This window comes from Larimichthys crocea, unplaced genomic scaffold (genome assembly GCF_000972845.2).
Source record: "Larimichthys crocea isolate SSNF unplaced genomic scaffold, L_crocea_2.0 scaffold532, whole genome shotgun sequence".
NCBI lineage: Eukaryota > Metazoa > Chordata > Actinopteri > Sciaenidae > Larimichthys > Larimichthys crocea.
The window spans coordinates 259,248-280,130 of NW_020856961.1; the positions used below are offsets into that span (position 1 = coordinate 259,248).

General features: G+C 46.0%; 2 protein-coding genes and 1 long non-coding RNA gene across 6 annotated transcripts in view; 2 read left to right on the plus strand and 1 right to left on the minus strand.

The window, feature by feature from the left end:
• capn8 (calpain 8) overlaps nucleotides 1-8,503 on the minus strand; it is a 13,580-nt gene extending 5,077 nt beyond the window's left edge. The window contains exons 1-5 of one of the 2 annotated variants that reach the window (XM_027276697.1): nucleotides 8,102-8,503; nucleotides 6,392-6,648; nucleotides 3,494-3,563; nucleotides 3,244-3,362; nucleotides 2,824-2,957 (exon numbers count right to left, since the gene is read on the minus strand). In XM_027276697.1, the coding sequence (XP_027132498.1) occupies nucleotides 2,824-2,957; nucleotides 3,244-3,362; nucleotides 3,494-3,563; nucleotides 6,392-6,648; nucleotides 8,102-8,222 (701 nt within the window). In that variant the 5' untranslated portion in view covers nucleotides 8,223-8,503. Of the gene's footprint in view, nucleotides 1-2,823; nucleotides 2,958-3,243; nucleotides 3,363-3,493; nucleotides 3,564-6,391; nucleotides 6,649-6,811; nucleotides 7,079-8,101 lie in introns of those variants that run through there. The other variant, XM_027276698.1, reaches the window with a different exon arrangement.
• The window catches only part of LOC113745218 (uncharacterized), a 14,943-nt gene extending 6,336 nt beyond the window's left edge, over nucleotides 1-8,607 (plus strand). For 2 of the 3 annotated variants that reach the window (XR_003462048.1, XR_003462046.1), the window contains exons 2-4: nucleotides 304-544; nucleotides 2,833-2,963; nucleotides 8,498-8,607. This is a non-coding gene — a long non-coding RNA (uncharacterized LOC113745218). Of the gene's footprint in view, nucleotides 1-126; nucleotides 234-303; nucleotides 545-2,832; nucleotides 2,964-8,497 lie in introns of those variants that run through there. The other variant, XR_003462047.1, reaches the window with a different exon arrangement.
• A 174-nt stretch (nucleotides 8,608-8,781) lies between these two features.
• Nucleotides 8,782-20,238, plus strand: LOC104934896 (calpain-2 catalytic subunit). The gene is made up of 21 exons (XM_019264157.2): nucleotides 8,782-9,205; nucleotides 11,492-11,561; nucleotides 13,847-13,965; nucleotides 14,060-14,193; nucleotides 14,442-14,610; nucleotides 14,713-14,796; nucleotides 14,871-14,956; nucleotides 15,238-15,303; nucleotides 15,392-15,552; nucleotides 15,813-15,982; nucleotides 16,074-16,085; nucleotides 16,812-17,023; nucleotides 17,538-17,574; nucleotides 18,145-18,210; nucleotides 18,345-18,402; nucleotides 18,764-18,828; nucleotides 18,932-19,000; nucleotides 19,193-19,271; nucleotides 19,676-19,792; nucleotides 19,905-19,963; nucleotides 20,069-20,238. The coding sequence occupies exons 1-21, from the start codon at nucleotides 8,969-8,971 to the stop codon at nucleotides 20,090-20,092; spliced, it is 2,094 nt and encodes a 697-aa protein (XP_019119702.2). The 5' UTR covers nucleotides 8,782-8,968; the 3' UTR covers nucleotides 20,093-20,238.
• The last annotated feature ends 645 nt before the right edge of the window (nucleotides 20,239-20,883 follow it).

The following is a 20,883-nucleotide window of genomic DNA, read 5'->3' on the forward strand; positions in this document are numbered from 1 at the left end:
TCCAGCAGCTTCCTCAGCCGCCATTTTCTCAATGCAGATGGTCCCTCCCCAGCTACGGAGACAAAATGGCGTCCACTGAGGACGAGAAGTGTCCAGCAGCACTGTGAAGCTTCAGCAGTGAACAGGCTCATGTGTAACCGGTGATGGTGTCATGGTCATGTCTGAAAGGACGAGGCGAGGTTGAACACTCGGCCCTGTTCAGGTGCAGACGTGTTGACAGGTCCCAGTTTAAGGTGAATCACAGTAAATCAGGTGTTGTTGATAAAGAGCTGAGTCAGCAGCTGTTGTCTGTTTGTTTTTCAGGCTGCTCCACTTCGACTGTTTGCTGAGTAAACCTCCTCCACCCAGCTAATCACCTCCAACACACACTCACCTCCTGCTGCCGGAGACAGCTGAGGTTCGCGAAGCTTCAGCTCGAGCTGCATTCACAACAAACAGCTTCAGCTTCACTGAAATGTTGTGTTCTCAGAAAACACTGACTGCACATCCACAGAGGGAGGAGTCACTTCAGTCCAAATCAGGCGATCAGCTCAGAGCCGTGTGGGTATGTTTGGTTATGCTGTGAAACAATCAGAAAATAGCTTCGACACACTGACAGGGGTGAACACACAACACCCGTTCAGACCAACAAAGACTGGTGTGTTCGCAGCAGAGCCTGACGTAGTCTGAACCACCCAAAGGTCATCACAAGACCTGAAAGAGCGTCAACGAGCTCCACACAGCAACGCAACTTTAGTCAGTCTGTCTAAAATCAGTCTGTCTAAACTCAGTCTGTCTAAACTCAGTCCAGTCTACAGTCAGTCTGTCTAAAGTCAGTCCAGTCTACAGTCAGTCTGTCTACAGTCAGTCTGTCTAAAGTCAGTCCTGTCTAAACTCAGTCTGTCTAAACTCAGTCCAGTCTACAGTCAGTCTGTCTACAGTCAGTCCAGTCTACAGTCAGTCTGTCTACAGTCTGTCCAGTCTACAGTCAGTCTGTCTACAGTCAGTCCAGTCTACAGTCAGTCTGTCTACAGTCAGTCTATCTACAGTCAGTCCAGTCTACAGTCAGTATAGTCTACAGTCAGTCTGTCTAGAGTCAGTCTGTCTAAAGTCAGTCTGTCTACAGTCAGTCCAGTCTACAGTCAGTCTGTCTAAAGTCAGTCTGTCTACAGTCAGTCAAGTCTACAGTCAGTCTGTCTAAAGTCAGTCTGTCTACAGTCAGTATAGTCTACAGTCAGTCCAGTCTACAGCCAGTCTGTCTACAGTCAGTCTGTCTACAGTCAGTCCTGTCTACAGTCAGTCTGTCTACAGTCAGTCCAGTCTACAGTCAGTCTGTCTAAAGTCAGTCTGTCTACAGTCAGTCTAGTCTACAGTCAGTCTGTCTAAAGTCAGTCTGTCTACAGTCAGTCTAGTCTACAGTCAGTCTGTCTAAAGTCAGTCTGTCTACAGTCAGTATAGTCTACAGTCAGTCCAGTCTACAGCCAGTCTGTCTACAGTCAGTCCTGTCTACAGTCAGTCCTGTCTACAGTCAGTCTGTCTACAGTCAGTCTGTCTACAGTCAGTCCAGTCTACAGTCAGTCTGTCTAAAGTCAGTCTGTCTACAGTCAGTCTGTCTACAGTCAGTCCAGTCTACAGTCAGTCTGTCTAAAGTCAGTCTGTCTACAGTCAGTCTGTCTACAGTCAGTCCAGTCTACAGTCAGTCTGTCTAAAGTCAGTCTGTCTACAGTCAGTCTGTCTACAGTCAGTCCAGTCTACAGTCAGTCTGTCTAAAGTCAGTCTGTCTACAGTCAGTCTGTCTACAGTCAGTATAGTCTAAAGTCAGTCTGTCTACAGTCAGTCCAGTCTACAGTCAGTCTGTCTACAGTCAGTCTGTCTACAGTCAGTCTGTCTACAGTCAGTCCAGTCTACAGTCAGTCTGTCTAAAGTCAGTCTAGTCTACAGTCAGTCTGTCTACAGTCAGTCTAGTCTACAGTCAGTCTGTCTACAGTCAGTCTGTCTACAGTCAGTCTAGTCTACAGTCAGTCTGTCTAATCTCAGTCCAGTCTACAGTCAGTCTGTCTACAGTCAGTCTGTCTAAAGTCAGTCTGTCTAAAGTCAGTATAGTCTACAGTCAGTCTGTCTAATCTCAGTCCAGTCTACAGTCAGTCTGTCTACAGTCAGTCTGTCTACAGTCAGTCTGTCTACAGTCAGTCTGTCTAAAGTCAGTCTGTCTAAAGTCAGTCTAGTCTACAGTCAGTCCAGTCTACAGTCAGTCCAGTCTAAAGTCAGTCTGTCTACAGTCAGTATAGTCTACAGTCAGTCCAGTCTACAGTCAGTATAGTCTACAGTCAGTCCAGTCTACAGTCAGTCCAGTCTACAGTCAGTCTGTCTACACTCAGTCTGTCTACAGTCAGTCCAGTCTACAGTCAGTCCTGTCTACAGTCAGTATAGTCTACAGTCAGTCCAGTCTACAGTCAGTCTGTCTACAGTCAGTCCAGTCTACAGTCAGTCTGTCTACAGTCAGTCCAGTCTACAGTCAGTCTGTCTACAGTCAGTATAGTCTACAGTCAGTATAGTCTACAGTCAGTCTGTCTACAGTCAGTCTGTCTACAGTCAGTATAGTCTACAGTCAGTCCAGTCTACAGTCAGTCTGTCTACAGTCAGATGGTGTGTTAAACACTTCTCGTCCTCAGTGGACCACTGGCGTTGAGAACATGGCGGCTGATGAAGCTGCAGAGGTTTTACTTAAACACATTCACGCTTTGAGATAAGTGCTAACAACATGCTAACATTAGCTGATTAGCATGGGAATGTTGTTCTATCATGTTGACCTGATGGTGGCGCTAACATAAACGTTGGCCTTACTTGGCGTAGGCCTTCTCCAGCAGGGCGCTCCAGAACTCTCCTCCCTCGGCCGAGTGGACGAACAGCAGCTTCCCGTCTCTGGTGGGCAGCCGGTCATCCACAACCACGTCCACCCACTCCCCATACTGCCACAGCTACAGGTACAAACAGACATGATGTCACCTCCTGGAGAGGCTCCACACACTCTGTGCTGCTAAAGCACAGGTGTTTCTCAGGTGTGTGTTTCAGGTGTTTCTCAGGTGTGTGTTTCAGGTGTTTCTCAGGTGTGTGTTTCAGGTGTTTCTCAGGTGTTTCTCAGGTGTGTGTTTCAAGTGTTTCTCAGGTGTGTGTTCAGGTGTTTCTCAGGTGTGTGTTTCAGGTGTTTCTCAGGTGTGTGTTCAGGTGTTTCTCAGGTGTGTGTTCAGGTATGTTTTAGCTCACCTGGAAGTGGAAGATGCCAGCGTACTGTGACTTGAAGCTCTGTCCAGGAGGAACCACTCTGTTCAGGATCTGAGGGTCCAGAGTCAGAGAGGCGATGGCAGCCAGCAGCCAGCAGTCACCTGACAGACACAGCAGGTCACATGATCACACCTGTCAGAGGTCACGCAGGTGTGCGTGTGTACGTGTGTGTGTGTGTGTGTGTGTGTGTGTGTGTGTGTGTGTGTGTGTGTGTGTGTGTGTGTGTCCTCACCCAGTACTCCCTGACAGATGTCCGTCCTCTTTGCTCCGTCAACAATGAACTGAGGGTCAGAACACAGCTCCTGATTGGACGAGACAGCAGGTTACTAATAGAACACAGTTCCCGGTTGGACAGCAGGTTATGATGATCCTTTCTAGTCTTCTGAGCACTCAAAGCTCTTTTACATCTCTCACTCACACACTGATGGTTCAGCCTTCAGGGGCAGTTTGGGGGTCAGTATTTTGTCCAAGGACAAAATTTTTGTCCAAGCTTTGTCTATTTACATGTTGATCACTGAGTTTAATACTTGATGACATCATTATGACACCATAATGTTAATAAAACTTTATGTTTGATGCAGTGACTCAAGCATTCAGATCGCTGTTCTCCTGTCCTCACCTATGCTCACCCATCCATACCTGTGCTCACCTGTCCTCACCCATCCATACCTGTGTTCTCCTGTCCTCACCCGTCCTCACCTATGCTCACCCATCCATACCTGTGTTCTCCTGTCCTCACCTGTGCTCACTTGTCTTCACCTTTCCTCACCTATGCTCACCTGTGCATACCTGTCCTCACCTGTGCTCACCTGTCCTCACCTGTCCTCACCTGTCCTCACCTATCCTTACCTGTCCTCACCTGTCTTCACCTGTCCTCACCTGTCCTCACCTGTTGTAGGAGCGGTCAGTAAATCAACGCACTCTTTTGTCATTGCAGTTAGTGGTGGGTACTGAGTGTGGATCATTTTTTGTAGGGGTGTTTTAGGTATGGTTCCTATCCGTGCAAACTCCAGCTCTGCTAGACTTCCTTCTGTTTTGCTCGATGCATTTATTCGTTCCTCCATTTCATCAATTTCAAATCCCTCCAGCACCTTTAGCCTTGCATCAGCTGCAGCAATATCTGCTTCCAGGGACTCCATTTTTAAATCCAGCTGATGCTTCTCTATTTCCAGTTTGTGTTTCCTTTTGAGGGCTTCAGCTTTGGCCTGCAGAGCAGCATCCACAAAAGCTTGTGGGTCAGGCTGAGTTTTTATCCATTGACCCACGTCAGTTAGAAAAGCATCATAATCTGCCATTTTTGGCTCATACAGTTTCTGAACAGATTCATGACACCTTTTAAATTCATCCAGCAGCCTTAGAAATTCATTTGTACCTTCATTCATATTGTCAACATCAGTACCCTCTTTCATCATTGTTTTTATTTCATTCATTTTCCCTCTGCAGTGTGAAAGTTTCCCTCTGCGTGTTGCACTGAGTGATTTGAACGCTTTCCTTTGTTGTGCAGCATCCATCTCAGTAACATCAGGTTCAGTGACTCCGAATTCAGTTCCTTCTGCCATTGTTTCAGTTTTTATTCTCAGACGTTAATATTCGTTTGTACAGGTTTTTTCCAAGTAAACCCGACAGCTTTGTTTGAATATTCGTTAGTATTTCAGTTATTAATTAATTAATTTATACTCCTTAATGCGCACAGCCGTGCTTTGTCCGTTTATAGGTCATTTAAGTTACTTTATTTCCGTAAGCGTATATTTTATTTTCAGGCACCTTTCCACACTTTGTTTCGTATATTGGATTTTATTTCCATCTGCTCGTGATATTTTCATTCATATCTTCGTATCGCTTTTAAAGTTTCTGCTTTCCGTGCAGCGATATTGATCCGCGGTGTCCTGCAGCCTATAGTTTTCAGTTATTTCGTAGTTTATAGGCAGTTTATGGATTTATTTGTCTGCTCATCAAACACTTCCTTCACTTCATTTGTCACTTTTTAACCAGAAAACAGCGCATCCGCTCAGTGATGTCAGATTCTGGCAGCAGTCCAAATTCAATCCGAAGACCCTGACTCCGGTCTCATCCATTCCTGTCCACGTTGACTGGCCTCCTTTCTTCCCTCAAACTCGTCTTAAACAGAAAAACCCGCTTTGTCTCTCAAAATGCGGTTGAAAATTGTTTGCTCTCAAAACACACCCCTTACCTGTGCTCAGGTGACATCTACAGATAGAGTAACACCCTCTGACATCATCATTGCATCATCATCATCATAATCATTTAGGATTTCTTAAATGATTATGATCATCAACATGATCAACGTTATTTCATTATGATCAGCATAATTTGATATATAGGCAGGATTATGTTACTCACATGAATATTATATAAGCAAAACACAGATCAGTGTTATGGCTTCAACACCTGTGCTCACCTGTGCTCCCCTGTCCTCACCTGTGCTCACCTGTCCTCACCTGTCCTCACCTGTGCTCCCCTGTCCTCACCTGTGCAGGTTTGATTTAATCTTTAATGTCCTGAAAGTGTTAACAGTGAGTCGGTCGAGCTGCTGGGCTGTTTGTTGAAGTGAGATAAGCTGGTCGTGAACAGAGCCAGGCTAGCTGATTACCCCTGTTTTCAGTCTTTATGCTAAGCTAAGCTAAGCAGTCTTTAGTGACACATCATGTTTCCAAACGTAAACATGTCATGTGATCTCACAGCAGGTCGACCGACTGTTTCCACTTTCAGGACATTAAAGATTAAATCGAACCACTTCCTGTTATTAAAATAAGAGCGTGACTCATTTTGTGTTCATTATTAACCAGACAACATCAGAGCTGCTGTTACACCTGCACAGGTGAGGACAGGGGAGCACAGGTGAAGACTGTGTCTTTGTCTGTCTGTCTGTCTGTCTGTCTGTCTGTCTGTCTGTCTTCCTAGTCTGGATCGAGGATCTGAGGACAGACTGTAAAGAGTCTCTGGTGGTCTTTAGTCTCTTTTAGCTCCTTGTTTTGGTTGCTCAGACTCAAACCCACATCACTTTGTGCACATGGTGAATGTGTGGACCATAAACTGTGATGAACGGACCTGAAGGACGATCACGGACCATTGTATGTTCTGAAGAACATTGATGGATAATCAGACTCACCGTGGGTCGTTTCCACTCCACTCCGATGGTTTTGGAGGAGTATCGTCCCAGCTGGTTGTATCCCAGAGAGTCCCAGTCTGCGGGGAAGGTTGGATCGCAGAACAGCGAGCCCGACTGCAGACACTCCCTCCGCAACTGCTCAAAGTCCTGCTGGTTGTAGGGGACGGCGTTGGCCCGGCTGCCGGTGCCATCCTCCACCCGGGCCTTCCTCCTGGCCAGCTCTGCCGCCATGCTTGTCATCTTGAGAGTCTGTGAGTCTAAAGATGGTCGAAAGAACTGTTGTGGATCAACTATAGAGCTCCAAAGACTATTAGAGACTACTTAAGACTACTAAAGACTACTAAAGACTACTGGAGTCTACTAGAGACTACTGAAGACTACTAAAGACTACTAAAAGGTCTGAAGATGAGAGTCAACAACCTGCCAAAAGTCAGTTGAAATTGAGCCGAGAGTCTGAACCGAGGTCTGCTGAGTCAGTCTGAGGTGTGAAATGCGATCTGGTAGTACAGTATGTGTGCGTCTCAGGTATAAAGGTAGTCAGGTGTAAGAAGGCGGGGCTTTGGCCCAGGCGATATCAGCTGAATTATTCAGAGAGTAAACAGTTTGATAAGTTGTTTACACTCAGCACCAACACCTGAAACACACCTGAACACACCTGAACACACCTGAAACACACCGGAACAGACCTGAAACACACCTGAACACACCTGAACACATCTGAACAGACCTGAAACACACCTGAACACACCTGAAACACACCTGAACACACCTGAAACACACCGAAACAGACCTGAAACACACCTGAACAGACCTGAACACATCTGAAACACACCTGAACACACCTGAACACACCTGAACAGACCTGAAACACACCTGAACAGACCTGAACACATCTGAAACCACCTGGAACAGACCTGAACACATCTGAAACACACCTGAACAGACCTGAACACATCTGAAGACACCTGAAACACACCTGAAACACACCTGAAACACACCTGAACACACCTGAAACACATCTGAAGACACCTGAACACATCTGAAGACACCTGAAACACACCTGAACAGACCTGAAACACATCTGAAACCACCTGAAACACACCTGAACAGACCTGAACACATCTGAAACACACCTGAACACACCTGAACAGACCTGAACACATCTGAAACCACCTGAAACACACCTGAAACACATCTGAAGACACCTGAAGACACCTGAACACATCTGAAGACACCTGAAACACACCTGAACAGACCTGAACACACCTGAACAGACCTGAAGCACACCTGAAACACACCTGAACAGACCTGAAGCACACCTGAAACATACCTGAACAGACCTGAAGCACACCTGAAACACACCTGAACACACCTGAACAGACCTGAAGCACACCTGAAACACACCTGAACAGACCTGAACACACCTGAAACACACCTGAACACACCTAAACACATCTGAACACACCTGAACACCCCCGAACAGACCTGAAGCACACCTGAAACACACCTGAACAGACCTGAACACATCTGAACACACCTGAACACATCTGAAGACACCTGAAACACACCGGAACAGACCTGAACACATCTGAAGACACCTGAAACACACCTAAACAGACCTGAAACACCTGAACAGACCTGAACACACCCGAAACACACCTGAACACACCTGAACAGACCTGAACATATCTGAAGACACCTGAAACACACCTGAACAGACCTGAACACTTGCTCGATGTTGGTTCAGTTTCTCCATCTGGGGTCCACTTTGGACCGGGTCAACCTCTGGTGTGTTCTGATCCTGTTGGGTTTGGACTCTTCCTCCTCTCATGAGGTTCTGCAGGGTCCTGTTCTCGCCTGGTTCTCTTCTCTGCAGGTGCTATCACGTCAGGTGTCGTCTCTGACATCACAGAAATGACGCTCCTCTATCCTGATGTCATCACATCGGGCTCTGCATGTGGCTGCCCACCGCTCCTGTGTGTGTGTGTGTGTGTGTGTGTTCCGACAGGGTTAAAAGCAGAACAATAATTTCATGTGTGTAATCATCATCATCACCATCGTCATCATTATCTTCTTCATCGTCATCATCTTTAATTCTTGTTTCAGAGACGTTAACATGTCATGTGATCTGAACATGGTGGGCGGGGCTGTCCACAAAGTTTTGGCCATCAGATTTTTATTTACGGTTTGAAGAATTTCCAGATTTAATGACAGACAGACAGGCAGCGAGACAGACAGAGAGACAGACAGAGAGACAGACAGAGAGACAGACAGACAGGCAGAGAGACAGGCAGCGAGACAGACAGGCAGCGAGACAGACAGAGAGACAGACAGAGAGACAGACGGGCAGAGAGACAGGCAGAGAGACAGACAGAAAGACAGACAGGCAGAGAGACAGACAGACAGACAGCCAGGCAGGCAGGCAGGCAGCAGAGGAGGGACTGTGGTTGGAGCCTGTCTCTGGCTCCTCCCGCTCTCAGGGCGGAGGTCTGACTGACTCTGTCTGTCTGAGAGGAAAGTTTGGAAGCAGCTCCGGACTCTGTTCAACTTTTCTGGATCTCCTTCGTCGCCTCCATCATGTCTGGCGTGGCTTCTACTCTGGCCAAGAAGCGGGCCCTGGCAGCTGGATTCGGCACCAACGCCAAAGCGGTTCCGTACCTGAACCAGAACTTCGAGGCTCTGCGGGCGCAGTGCCGCTCCGCAGGAAAACTCTTCTGCGACCCGACCTTCCCCGCCGCGCCCGAGGCGCTGGGCTTCAATGAGCTGGGCCGGAGCTCCTACAAGGTCCGGGGAGTCACCTGGAAGAGACCCACGGTAAGAACCCGGGCCTGGTGCTGGATCTGGTTCAGGATGAGTGGGTGGGTGCAGGGGCGGACCGGGGGGGGGGGGCATAACTGTGATGATGGGGGGGGGTCAAAAAGTTATTACAGAGTTGTCTAAATATATAAATAATGTATGCAACAGTTATTACACTTATGACAGAAAGATAGATGTCAGTGATGTCATAGTGATGTCACAGTTTTATTTCCTGAAGTTTTGGATGTTTTTAAACATTTGAATGTGAGCACGTGAGTCATCGTTCATTCCTCAGAGATGAGTCAGAAAAAAGGAGGGCTGCAAACATGAAATATATCAGACATATATGACACGCCCACCTCCTGTTCGTATATGCAGACTGTCCTGCAGAGAAGAGCATGGCTTCATACATTAATCAACATCATGTAAACATGTGGACATGTAAACCTACAGAGCTGCTGAACACAGCTGAAGTGATGTGATGATGTCTGTATGAGTATTTAAGTATTTTATGATGGCGGACTGTTAGGGACCAGGATGAGGTTCAGACCTGCAGAACTCTTTACGTCGTCTTTAACTGTCACTTTGAGAAGTTTGACCTCTCAGGTATTTCAGGAATTTCTGATTATAGAAGCATTCTTCACAAAGTAAACTCGAGTCAAACCTGTGCTGAGACCAGATGGACCACTGAGTCGAACCTTTGTCTTTGGAAAGTCAGAGCTGACTCCAGACTGCAAAACAACACAAAGAGACACAAGACAAACACAAAGAGACACAAAACAACCACAAACAGACACAAAACAACCACAAACAGACACAAAACAACACAAAGAGACACAAAACAACCACAAAGAGACACAAACCAACCACAAGCAGACATAAAACAACACAAAGAGACACAAAACAACCACAAACAGACACAAAACAACCACAAACAGACACAAAACAACCACAAACAGACACAAGACAACCCAAAGAGACACAAAACAACCCAAAAAGACATAAACAACATAAAGATACACAAAATAATATAAAGAGACACAAACAACACAAAGAGACACATAACACAAAGAGACACAAAGAGACACACAACAAAAAGAGACACCAAACAACACAAAGAGACACAAAACAACACAAAGAGACACATAACAACACAAAGAGGCACATAACAACACAAAGAGGCACAAAGAGACACATACCACAAAGAGACACAAAACAACACAAAGAGACACATAACAACACAAAGAGACACAAAGAGACACAGAACAACACAAAGAGACACAAACAGACACAAAACAACCACAAAGAGACACATAACAACACAAACAGACACAAACAGACACAAAACAACACAAACAGACACAAAACAACATAAAGATACACAAAATAATATAAAGAGACACAAACAACACAAAGAGACACAAAGAGACACATAACAACACAAAGAGACACAAAACAACACAAAGAGACACAAACAACATAAAGAGACACAAAATAATATAGAGACACAAACAACACAAAGAGACACACAACAACACAAAGAGACACATAACAACACAAAGAGACACAAAGAGACACATAACAACACAAAGAGACACAAAGAGACAGATAACACAAATAGACACAAAACAATACAAAGAGACACATAACAACCACAAAGAGACACATAACAACACAAAGAGACACAAAGAGACACAAAACAGTCACAAACAGACACAACACAACATAAAGATACACAAAATAATATAAAGAGACACAAACAACACAAAGAAACACAAAACAACATAAACATACACAAAACAACACAAAGAGAAACAAAACAACACAACTAGACAGAAAACAACCACAAAGAGAAACAAAACAACACAAAGAGACAGAAAACAACCACAAATAGACACAAAACAACACAAAGAGACACATAACAACCACAAAGAGACACATAACAACCACAAAGAGACACATAACAACCACAAAGAGACACAAAGAGACACAAAACAGTCACAAAGAGACACAAAACAACACAAACAGACACAAACAACACAAAGAGACCCAAAACAACATAAACATGCACAAAACAACACAAAAAGACACAAAACAACTATAGGAGACACAAAACAAACACAAAGAGACACAAAACAACACAACTAGACGCAAAACAACACAAAGAGACACAAAACAACCACAAAGAGACACAAAACAACACAAAGAGACACATAACAACACAAAGAGACAAAACAACTCAAAGACTCAAAAGAACAGTATCTGTGTTTCTTGTCAGTTTCTCAGTTTTCTCTCGTCCATCAGGAACTCGTCTCTAATCCTGAATTTATCCTCGGCGGAGCCACCAGGACCGACATCTGCCAGGGAGCTCTGGGTGAGTTTTCCTGACCGGTCCTGAACACATCACATCCTCCAGACTGTCCCTGAACACACCGGGGCCCACATCAGTCATGGTCTTAGCTGTTAACCTTAGCTTAGCATGAAGGCTGGAGTCAGCTTAGCTGAAACATTCCAGCAGCAACTTCAGAACCAGAATTTCCTGCAGGTTCTGGTCAGACTGATACGCTTGTTGAGCTTCAGTCTTATTAAATATGGGTCCAGTTCAAAGAATAATTCTAGTTTGTTTGAGCTTACTTTGAACACCTGGTGGTACCTGCAGGATTCATGACATTATAATTAGGGTGGAGCCAATCATTGTGCATTATGAACCTGTCAGGCAAAACTGAGGGTTTAGACATCAGACTGTGCACAGCAGAACTGTTTAATGTAAACCAGCTGAGGATCTGGACCGGCTGTAATTAGAGGGCGCTGCCAGGCTGAGCCCTGATTGGCCAGGAAGAAAACAGCGAGACAGGAAGAGGCCTGCCAGCTATTGTTAGAGGGCAAGAGACATAAACCCAAACATGAGAGAGAGAGTTAAGCTATGTGGACACACCCTAAAACACACACACACACACACACACACACACACTGGAGATGACTCACTGTGTCGTGCCTTCATTAAACCGCAGCAGCTCGCCTGTTGTGAAACAGTTTTTTTCCACAAACTGCATGAGAAACAGAACTAACAGTTAGCTTAGCTTAAAGAAGGAAGCCACTAACAGCTAGCTTATCTTAGCATAAAAACAGAAAACTACAAAATGTTTTCATAGTTAAAATCAGGAATTTACTTCAGAGTGAGACCTCCACAAAGAAACAGCTGTTAGATAATTAGCTTAGCATAAAGGCCAGAAACAAAGGAAGACATATATTCGCTTAGTTAGCTTAGCATAAAGAACAGAAACACAGGGAAACAGTTATTAGCTTAGTTAGCTTAGCATAAAGAACAGAAACACAGGGAAACAGTTATTAGCTTAGTTAGCTTAGCATAAAGAACAGAAACACAGGGAAACAGTTATTAGCTTAGTTAGCTTAGCATAAAGACCAGAAACACAGGGAAACAGTTATTAGCTTAGTTAGCTTAGCATAAAGAACAGAAACACAGGGAAACAGTTATTAGCTTAGTTAGCTTAGCATAAAGACCAGAAACACAGGGAAACAGTTATTAGCTTAGTTAGCTTAGCATAAAGAACAGAAACACAGGGAAACAGGTATTAGCTTAGTTAGCTTAACATAAAGACCAGAAACACAGGGAAACAGTTATTAGCTTAGTTAGCTTAGCATAAAGAACAGAAACACAGGGAGACATCTAGTAGCTTAGTTAGCTTAGCATAAAGAACAGAAACACAGGGAAACATCTATTAGCTTAGTTAGCTTAGCATAAAGAACAGAAACACAGGGAAACATCTATTAGCTTAGTTAGCTTAGCATAAAGAACAGAAACACAGGGAAACAGCTATTAGCTTAGTTAGCTTAGCATAAAGAACAGAAACACAGGGAAACATCTATTAGCTTAGTTAGCTTAGCATAAAGAACAGAAACACAGGGAAACAGTTATTAGCTTAGTTAGCTTAGCATAAAGAACAGAAACACAGGGAAACAGTTATTAGCTTAGTTAGCTTAGCATAAAGACCAGAAAGACAGGAAAACAGTTATTAGCTTAGTTAGCTTAGCATAAGCACCAGAAACACAGGGAAACCGTTATTAGCTTAGTTAGCTTAGCATAAAGAACAAAAACACAGGGAGACATCTAGTAGCTTAGTTAGCTTAGCATAAAGAACAGAAACACAGGGAAACATCTGTTAGCTTAGTTAGCTTAGCATAAGGAACAGAAACACAGGGAAACATCTGTTAGCTTAGTTAGCTTAGCATAAAGAACAGAAACACAGGGAAACAGTTATTAGCTGAGTTAGCTTAGCATAAAGAACAGAAACACAGGGAAACATCTGTTAGCTTAGTTAGCTTAGCATAAAGAACAGAAACACAGGGAAGCATCTGTTAGCTTAGTTAGCTTAGCATAAAGAACAGAAACACAGGGAAACATCTGTTAGCTTAGTTAGCTTAGGATAAACTGAATGTGTTTCCTCTTGTCGTCACAGGTAGATGTGACATTAAACGTTGTGATAGACGAACTGTAACACTGAGACTGAGCCACACAGGAAATGTGTCAGAAAACCAAAACAAGGAGCTAAAGTTGCTAAAAGAGGCTAAAAAGCTGCATCTTTTTGTCACTGAGTGACTCCTCCTACACACCTGTCGGGTGTCTTCCTGTCTGTTCAGGTGACTGCTGGCTGTTGGCAGCCATCGCCTCTCTGACGCTAAACGAGTACGTGATGGCGAGAGTTGTTCCCACCGATCAGGGCTTCGGCGACGACTACGCCGGCATCTTCCACTTCCAGGTGACGACACGTGATGTTTGCTTAACACTAACAAAGCACAGAATGTGTCAAGACTCAAGACTTTCAAAGTAAAAGTCTGCCTGTCTGTCTGCAGTTCTGGCAGTTTGGTGAGTGGGTGGACGTGGTGATCGACGACCGTCTGCCGGTCAAAGATGGGGAGCTGATGTTCGTCCACTCAGCGGAGGGGAGAGAGTTCTGGAGCGCCCTGCTGGAGAAGGCCTACGCCAAGTAAGACCTGAACACACCAGGGATTCAACCCGACAACCTTCTCTCCACAAACCACAACAGACCCAATCAGTGAACTGTAGTCCTTTAAAACTTCAACGCCAGGTCAACTGTTAGTCCAGAACATCAACACCAGGTCAACTGTTCAGATCCAGGTTGACAGTAAACTTCTTATGAAGGCCATGTTAGCAGTACAAGTTGGTTTGTTGTCCTTGTGTAGTTACTGTTCTCGACACTGTTTTCTGTCACAGAGTGAACGGTTGCTATGAAGCGCTGTCTGGTGGTTCTACCACTGAGGGCTTTGAGGATTTCACTGGAGGCATTGCGGAGAACTACGACCTCCAACGACCTCCTGCAAACCTGTTCCAGATCATCAAAAAGGCGCTGGAGGCCGGAGCGCTGCTGGGCTGCTCCATCGACGTGAGTCTGGAGGGGAAACACTGACCTGTTATGTTCGGTGACTCGTACTCAAGCTCTCAAAGTAAATATCTGAACCTCTGCACTGTTGTTGCTTCACTGCAGATCACCAGTGCCGCAGACTCAGAGGCCGTCACCCGTCAGAAGCTGGTTAAAGGCCACGCCTACTCGCTGACAGGCGCCGTGGAGGTAATGTCACTACGTTCAAGAGAACTGAGATGATGTGAAACAAGAGGAGGATGACATGTTGTGTTTGTCTCCAGGTGAACTACCGGGGTCGACAGGAGAAGCTGGTGAGAATGAGGAACCCGTGGGGTCAGGTGGAGTGGACAGGAGCGTGGAGTGATGGGTAACCAACCAAACCACAACACCTACATACATCATGACACTCATCCTGTCTGTGATCAGTCACCGTGGTTTTAGTCAAAATCCAACAAGCAGAATTAACATGTACTGTATCAAAGTGTACTGCTCCAGCACGGTGGGATGTCTTCCACTGCAACTTTTGGCTGGTTGGTAAACTAAAGGTGGTCTAGGGTTAGTTCAATGAGGGACATCATTAGGTGTTACAGCACCTCTAGTCTGTGGCATGAGGTCACACCTTCATGTGAATGTTCTGTGTTCATACAGGTCGTCTGAGTGGAACTACGTGCAGGGAGACTGTCCACACGCAAATGCAGAGGACGGAGAGTTTTGGTCGGTGGAGTGTACAATCAGAGGTGACCAGTGGTAGATGATGTTGGTACTGGTGTCCTGAAAACTCTTCTCTGTCTTGTCTCTGCAGGATGTCCTTCAGTGAGTTCTTGCGTCACTACTCTCGTATTGAGGTGTGCACTCTGACCCCTGATGCCATCGAAGATGACTCTGTCAAACACTGGAGTGTCAGCAAGTTCGACGGCACCTGGAGGAGAGGATCCACCGCTGGAGGCTGCAGGAACCACCCCTGTAAGTACCTGAACTACCGTCACTACCACAGGCTGACAAAAGGTACGCTCACTTTGTTTGACATGTGAGTAAGGCACACTTCAAACAAAGGTACCCTGACATTGATCAAAGTTGACCTCAACCTGATTGGGCCTCATTTGAATATGAGGAGGGTTGTCTTCGTCCCCTGTAAAGGTGCGTCAGGGTGAACTCGTGTCAGGTTTGGAACAGATGTTGGGATGTCTGGTGGAGGGTTAAAGAGTGTCTGTGTTCCTCTGCAGACACATTCTGGATGAATCCTCAGTTTGTGATCAAGCTGGATGAGGAAGATGATGACCCAGATGACGGAGAAGTGGGCTGCAGCTTCGTGGTCGGTCTGATGCAGAAGAACCGCAGGAAGCTCCGAAAACAAGGAGAGGACATGCACACCGTCGGGTTTGCGATCTATGAGGTGAGACCTGAAGGAAAGGATCGATGACGCCTTACACAGAAACACAGATTCATCCAAACAAACCTCTTTCTTGTCTTCTGTTCTGCTTCAGGTTCCTAAACAGGTGAGCTCTGGAGCCTGACACCGCCTTCAGGTCAAAGGTCAAAGGCTGAGAAAGATTCAGATCTTCAGACATCCTCTGCCAGCCCAGGACACCTTCCCAGTTCTCTGTTTTAAGAAGCATCGTGTCAGAAAAGTTTAATTGAAACAGGAAGCCGAGCACTATTCATATTTACGTGTTTCCTGTAAAAATAAGCAGCCAGGAATGTGCAGCAGAGTTAGCTAACAGGACTGGAACAGCCGGGCCGGACCAGGGCCGGACCAGGACCGGACAGAGAAAACAGTGCTGACACCCCAAGCTGAGTCAGCTAACATTAGCTAACTGAGCTAACTAGCTAATGGTGGTTGCTGCTAGCGTTAGCGTGTAACGTGTCTTCGGTCATGTCTGCTGCTGTTAGCTTAGCTTAGCATAAAGACTGGAAGCAGCTATCCTGGCTCTGACCGAAGGTAAATGCCTTCTCTCTGATGAACGTGTTGCATCTTGTTTGTTGACGCCCTGAAGTCTCCACCGGTCACCTAGCAACTGCTGCGAGCCAGAACCAGTCTGACGCACATTCAGTGTATGCTAAGCTAAGCTAACCAGCTGCTGGCTGTAGCTTCACCTTTCCTGTCAGAACATGTCGGTGATGGCATCGCCCCGCCCTTAAACATAAACAACGATGAAACTGCCAGCCAATCAATGCAGGACTTCTCATGTGATGCTGATGCTGATTGGCTGTTGCTGCTTCAGTTCCAGGGTCAGCGGCAGGTCCACCTGGATAAGAACTTCTTCCTGACGCACGCTCAGACGGCGAGGTCAGAAACCTTCATCAACCTGCGCGAGGTGTGCTCCCGCTTCAAGCTGCCGCCCGGCGAGTACCTGATCGTCCCGTCCACCTTCGAGCCGCACCTCAACGGGGACTTCTGCATCCGAGTGTTCTCCGAGAAGCAGTCCGAGACCCAGTAAGACCCCAAACTGGTACTGCCGGTCCAGAGTCTGTGAAAAGCTGCCTGTGTGTTTCTGTTTGTGAAAGGAGGCCGTGAGACCCAAAGACAGAGTCCACCAGAGTCCACCAGTCTAACAGAGTCCACCAAAGTCCACCAGAATCCACCAGAGTCCACCAGTCTAACAGAGTCCACCAAAGTCCACCAGAGTCCACCAGTCTAACAGAGTCCACCAGAGTCTAACAGAGTCTAACAGAGGTTACAGAGTTTACTGCTCAGAAAGGTTTCAGTGTTTTCGGTTGGGCCGCCCTGAAAACAGTGTGTCTCTGTGTGTGTGTGTGTGTGTGTGTGTATGTGTATGTGTGTGTGTATTTACAGATTCTATTCATAATATTTGTTTTGCAGAGAAATGTTTGAATATTGGAAACTCAAAACTTCAAGTTAAAATGAGGCAGACAGACAGACAGACAGACAGACAGACAGTCCTCACTTGGTGTTGTATGTTTTTAACATGTTGACTCTGTCCTGTCAGACCGTGTGACGACCCGGTTAATGCTGAACTCGAAGACGTGAGTAAAACTTTATTTACAAATGAAGTGTGTGTGATGTTGGTGTGTGATGTTGGTGTGTGATGTTGGTGTGTGCTTGGTGTGTGATGTTGGTGTGTGATGTTGGTGTGTGCATGGTGTGTGATGTTGGTATGTGATGTTGGTGTGTGATGTTGGTGTGTGCTTGGTGTGTGATGTTGGTGTGTGTGCTTGGTGTGTGATGTTGGTGTGTAATGTTGGTGTGTGCTTGGTGTGTGATGTTGGTGTGTGATGTTGGTGTGTGATGTTGGTGTGTGCTTGGTGTGTGCTTGGTGTGTAATGTTGGTGTGTGCTTGGTGTGTAATGTTGGTGTGTGATGTTGGTGTGTGATGTTGGTGTGTGCTTGGTGTGTAATATTGGTGTGTGATGTTGGTGTGTGCCTGGTGTGTGCCTGGTGTGTGATGTTGGTGTGTGATGTTGGTGTGTGCTTGGTGTGTAATGTTGGTGTGTGATGTTGGTGTATGCTTGGTGTGTAATGTTGGTGTGTGCTTGGTGTGTGATGTTGGTGTGTGATGTTGGTGTGTGATGTTGGTGTGTGCTTGGTGTGTTCAGGAGCTGGTGTCTGACGAGGAGGTCGACGCAGGGTTCAGAGGTCTCTTCACCAAACTGGCCGGAGATGTAAGTTTTCTTCCATGTCATAGAAACATGTGAGATGAATGTGAACGTGACTTAACCATGATCATCTTACCTGTATCATCATCACACGAGGCAGACAGGTGTTCAGGTGTCACATGTTTCCTGTTGTGTTAAAGGACATGGAGATCTCTGCTGTGGAGCTCAGAACCATCCTGAACAAGATCGTCGCCAAACGTAACTTTAGCACACTTCACCTATACACCTATACATCTGCTCACCTGTACACCTGTACATCAGCTCACCTTTCCAGCTGTAACTTCCTGTGTGTGCTCTCAGGTCTAAAGTCTGCTCTCTCAGATCTAAAGTCTGCTCTCTCAGATCTAAAGTCTGCTCTCTCAGGTCTAAAGTCTGCTCTCAGGTCTAAAGTCTGCTCTCTCAGATCTAAAGTCTGCTCTCAGATCTAAAGTCTGCTCTCTCAGGTCTAAAGTCTGCTCTCAGGTCTAAAGTCTGAAATCATGAAATCATGCTCAAACTGAAAATCTCTGCTCTTGAATAAAGCAAGGAGAATCCATCCATACATGCGTCTTGTTCACAGGAACTGACATCAAAACTGACGGCTTCAGCATGGAGACCAGCAGAGTCATGGTCAACCTGATGGACGTATCCTTAAAAGGCGCTGACTTCCTGTCAGGCTGACACTAGCTGTGATGTCATACTGCACTCAGGTACGTGGTGACATCAGACTTCCTGAACTCTTCATCAGAACAGCGGGAACGGGAAGCTCGGCCTCGGAGAGTTTGCCACCCTGTGGAAGAAGGTGCAGAGATACCTGGTGAGCATGCTGACCTTTGACCTTTGACCTCAGACATCTGAGTGCAGTTTGATGAAACCTGTCTGTCTGCCTGCCTGTCTGTCTGCCTGCCTGTCTGTCTGCCTGTCTGTCTGTCTGCCTGTCTGTCTGCCTGCCTGTCTGTCTGTCTGACTGTCTGCCTGCCTGTCTGTCTGTCTGCCTGTCTGTCTGCAGTCGATCTATAAGAAGAATGACTCGGATAACTCAGGGACGATGAGCACTCCTGAGATGAGAGTCGCCTTCAAAGATGCAGGTCAGCCGTTATTTCTTCTTCTACTGTGTGTGTGTGTGTGTGTGTGTGTGTGTGTACAGACACACACACACACACACACACACACACACACACACACACACACACACACACACACACACACACACACACACAGGATGTTGGTTCCAGCTGACTCTGCAGTCCATCCTGGTTGTTTCCTCCCAGCCACACAGAGAACTTTCAAAATAAAACTTCTTCTTCTTCTCTATAATAAAAATGTTTGTTTGTTTTTCTGCTGCTGGACTCAGACTGACGGACACGGTACGTCAACAGCTGTTAGCACACACTATCTGAGTTAGCTGTGTTTTAATATGTTTGTTTGTTTTTTAGTTTTGTCCTGATGAACACAGTGTTAGCATGATGCTAACGTCTGTCCTGTCCTCCAGGTTTCACCCTCAACAACACCATCTACCAGCTGCTGGTGGCTCGATACTCCGACCCCGACATGACCATCGACTTCGACAACTTCGTGGGCTGTCTGATGAGGCTGGAGATGATGTTCAGTGAGTCCACCATGTTTACCATCCAAACAAGCTAACCGAGCTAATAAATGATGTATGATGTAATGAGCCAACATGTCTAATTAACGGAGACGTGTGCCTGTTTGGTCCTCAGGGGTCTTTAAGAAGCTCGACCCTCACGAGAGCGGCTCCATCGAGCTCAACTTCAACCAGGTGAGTGCACCAGAGTCTACTGAACACATTCAGAACCAGGACCCAGGTCAGGATCCATAGATACATTTCAGGTGTTGACCCGGTCTCTGTGTCTTATTCCCGCAGTGGTTAAACTTCGCCATGATCTGAGCCATCGCTCCGCGCTCGCCCAGAGCTTCAGCGTTACTGCAGCACGCCATATTCCTGTTTACAGCTACAGCTTCTCTTCCTGTTTCTCTCTTGTACACGCCCTGACTGACAGCCTGTGAAGCCAATAAATGTATCCACCAACAGGCCGAGCACGAGTCCTCATTGGTCCACGCAAACACAATGCTTTCATCTCTGTGTGATGAGCTTAGCATAATGACTGGAAGCTGATTAAGTCTAGATTTGATTGTGACTGTTCAAAAACACCAAACCACAACATGGAGCGCCAACATGTTTCATCTAGAGAGCTGATTGACACGTTAGTGATTCGTTCATTTTCCCACCACAAGGTGGCTGCATCCGGCTGTGAGCAGCACACGAAGCTGACTGCAGAGCAGGAGGAGGAGGAGGAGGAGGCGGAGGCGGAGGAGGAGGAGGAGGCCTAACAGGCTGAATTTGATCAGTCACTGTAATTCATTGTCATTTTATCATTCATTGTAATTCATTGTAATTTTATCAGTCATTGTAATTGTACAATATGTTTGTGTTGATTTGTTCTGTACACGTGACATCTATTGCACGTCTGTCCGTCCTGGGAGAGGGATCCCTCCTCTGTGGCTCTTCCTGAGGTTTCTTCCACCTTTTTTCCCTGTTAAAGGTTTTTGTGGGCAAGTTTTTCCTCACTGGAACCGAGGGTCTAAGGACAGAGGGTGTCACTCCCTGTACAGATTGTAAAGCCTCAGAGGAAAATGGACTTTGTGACTTTGGGCTGTACAAATAAAATCTAATTGATT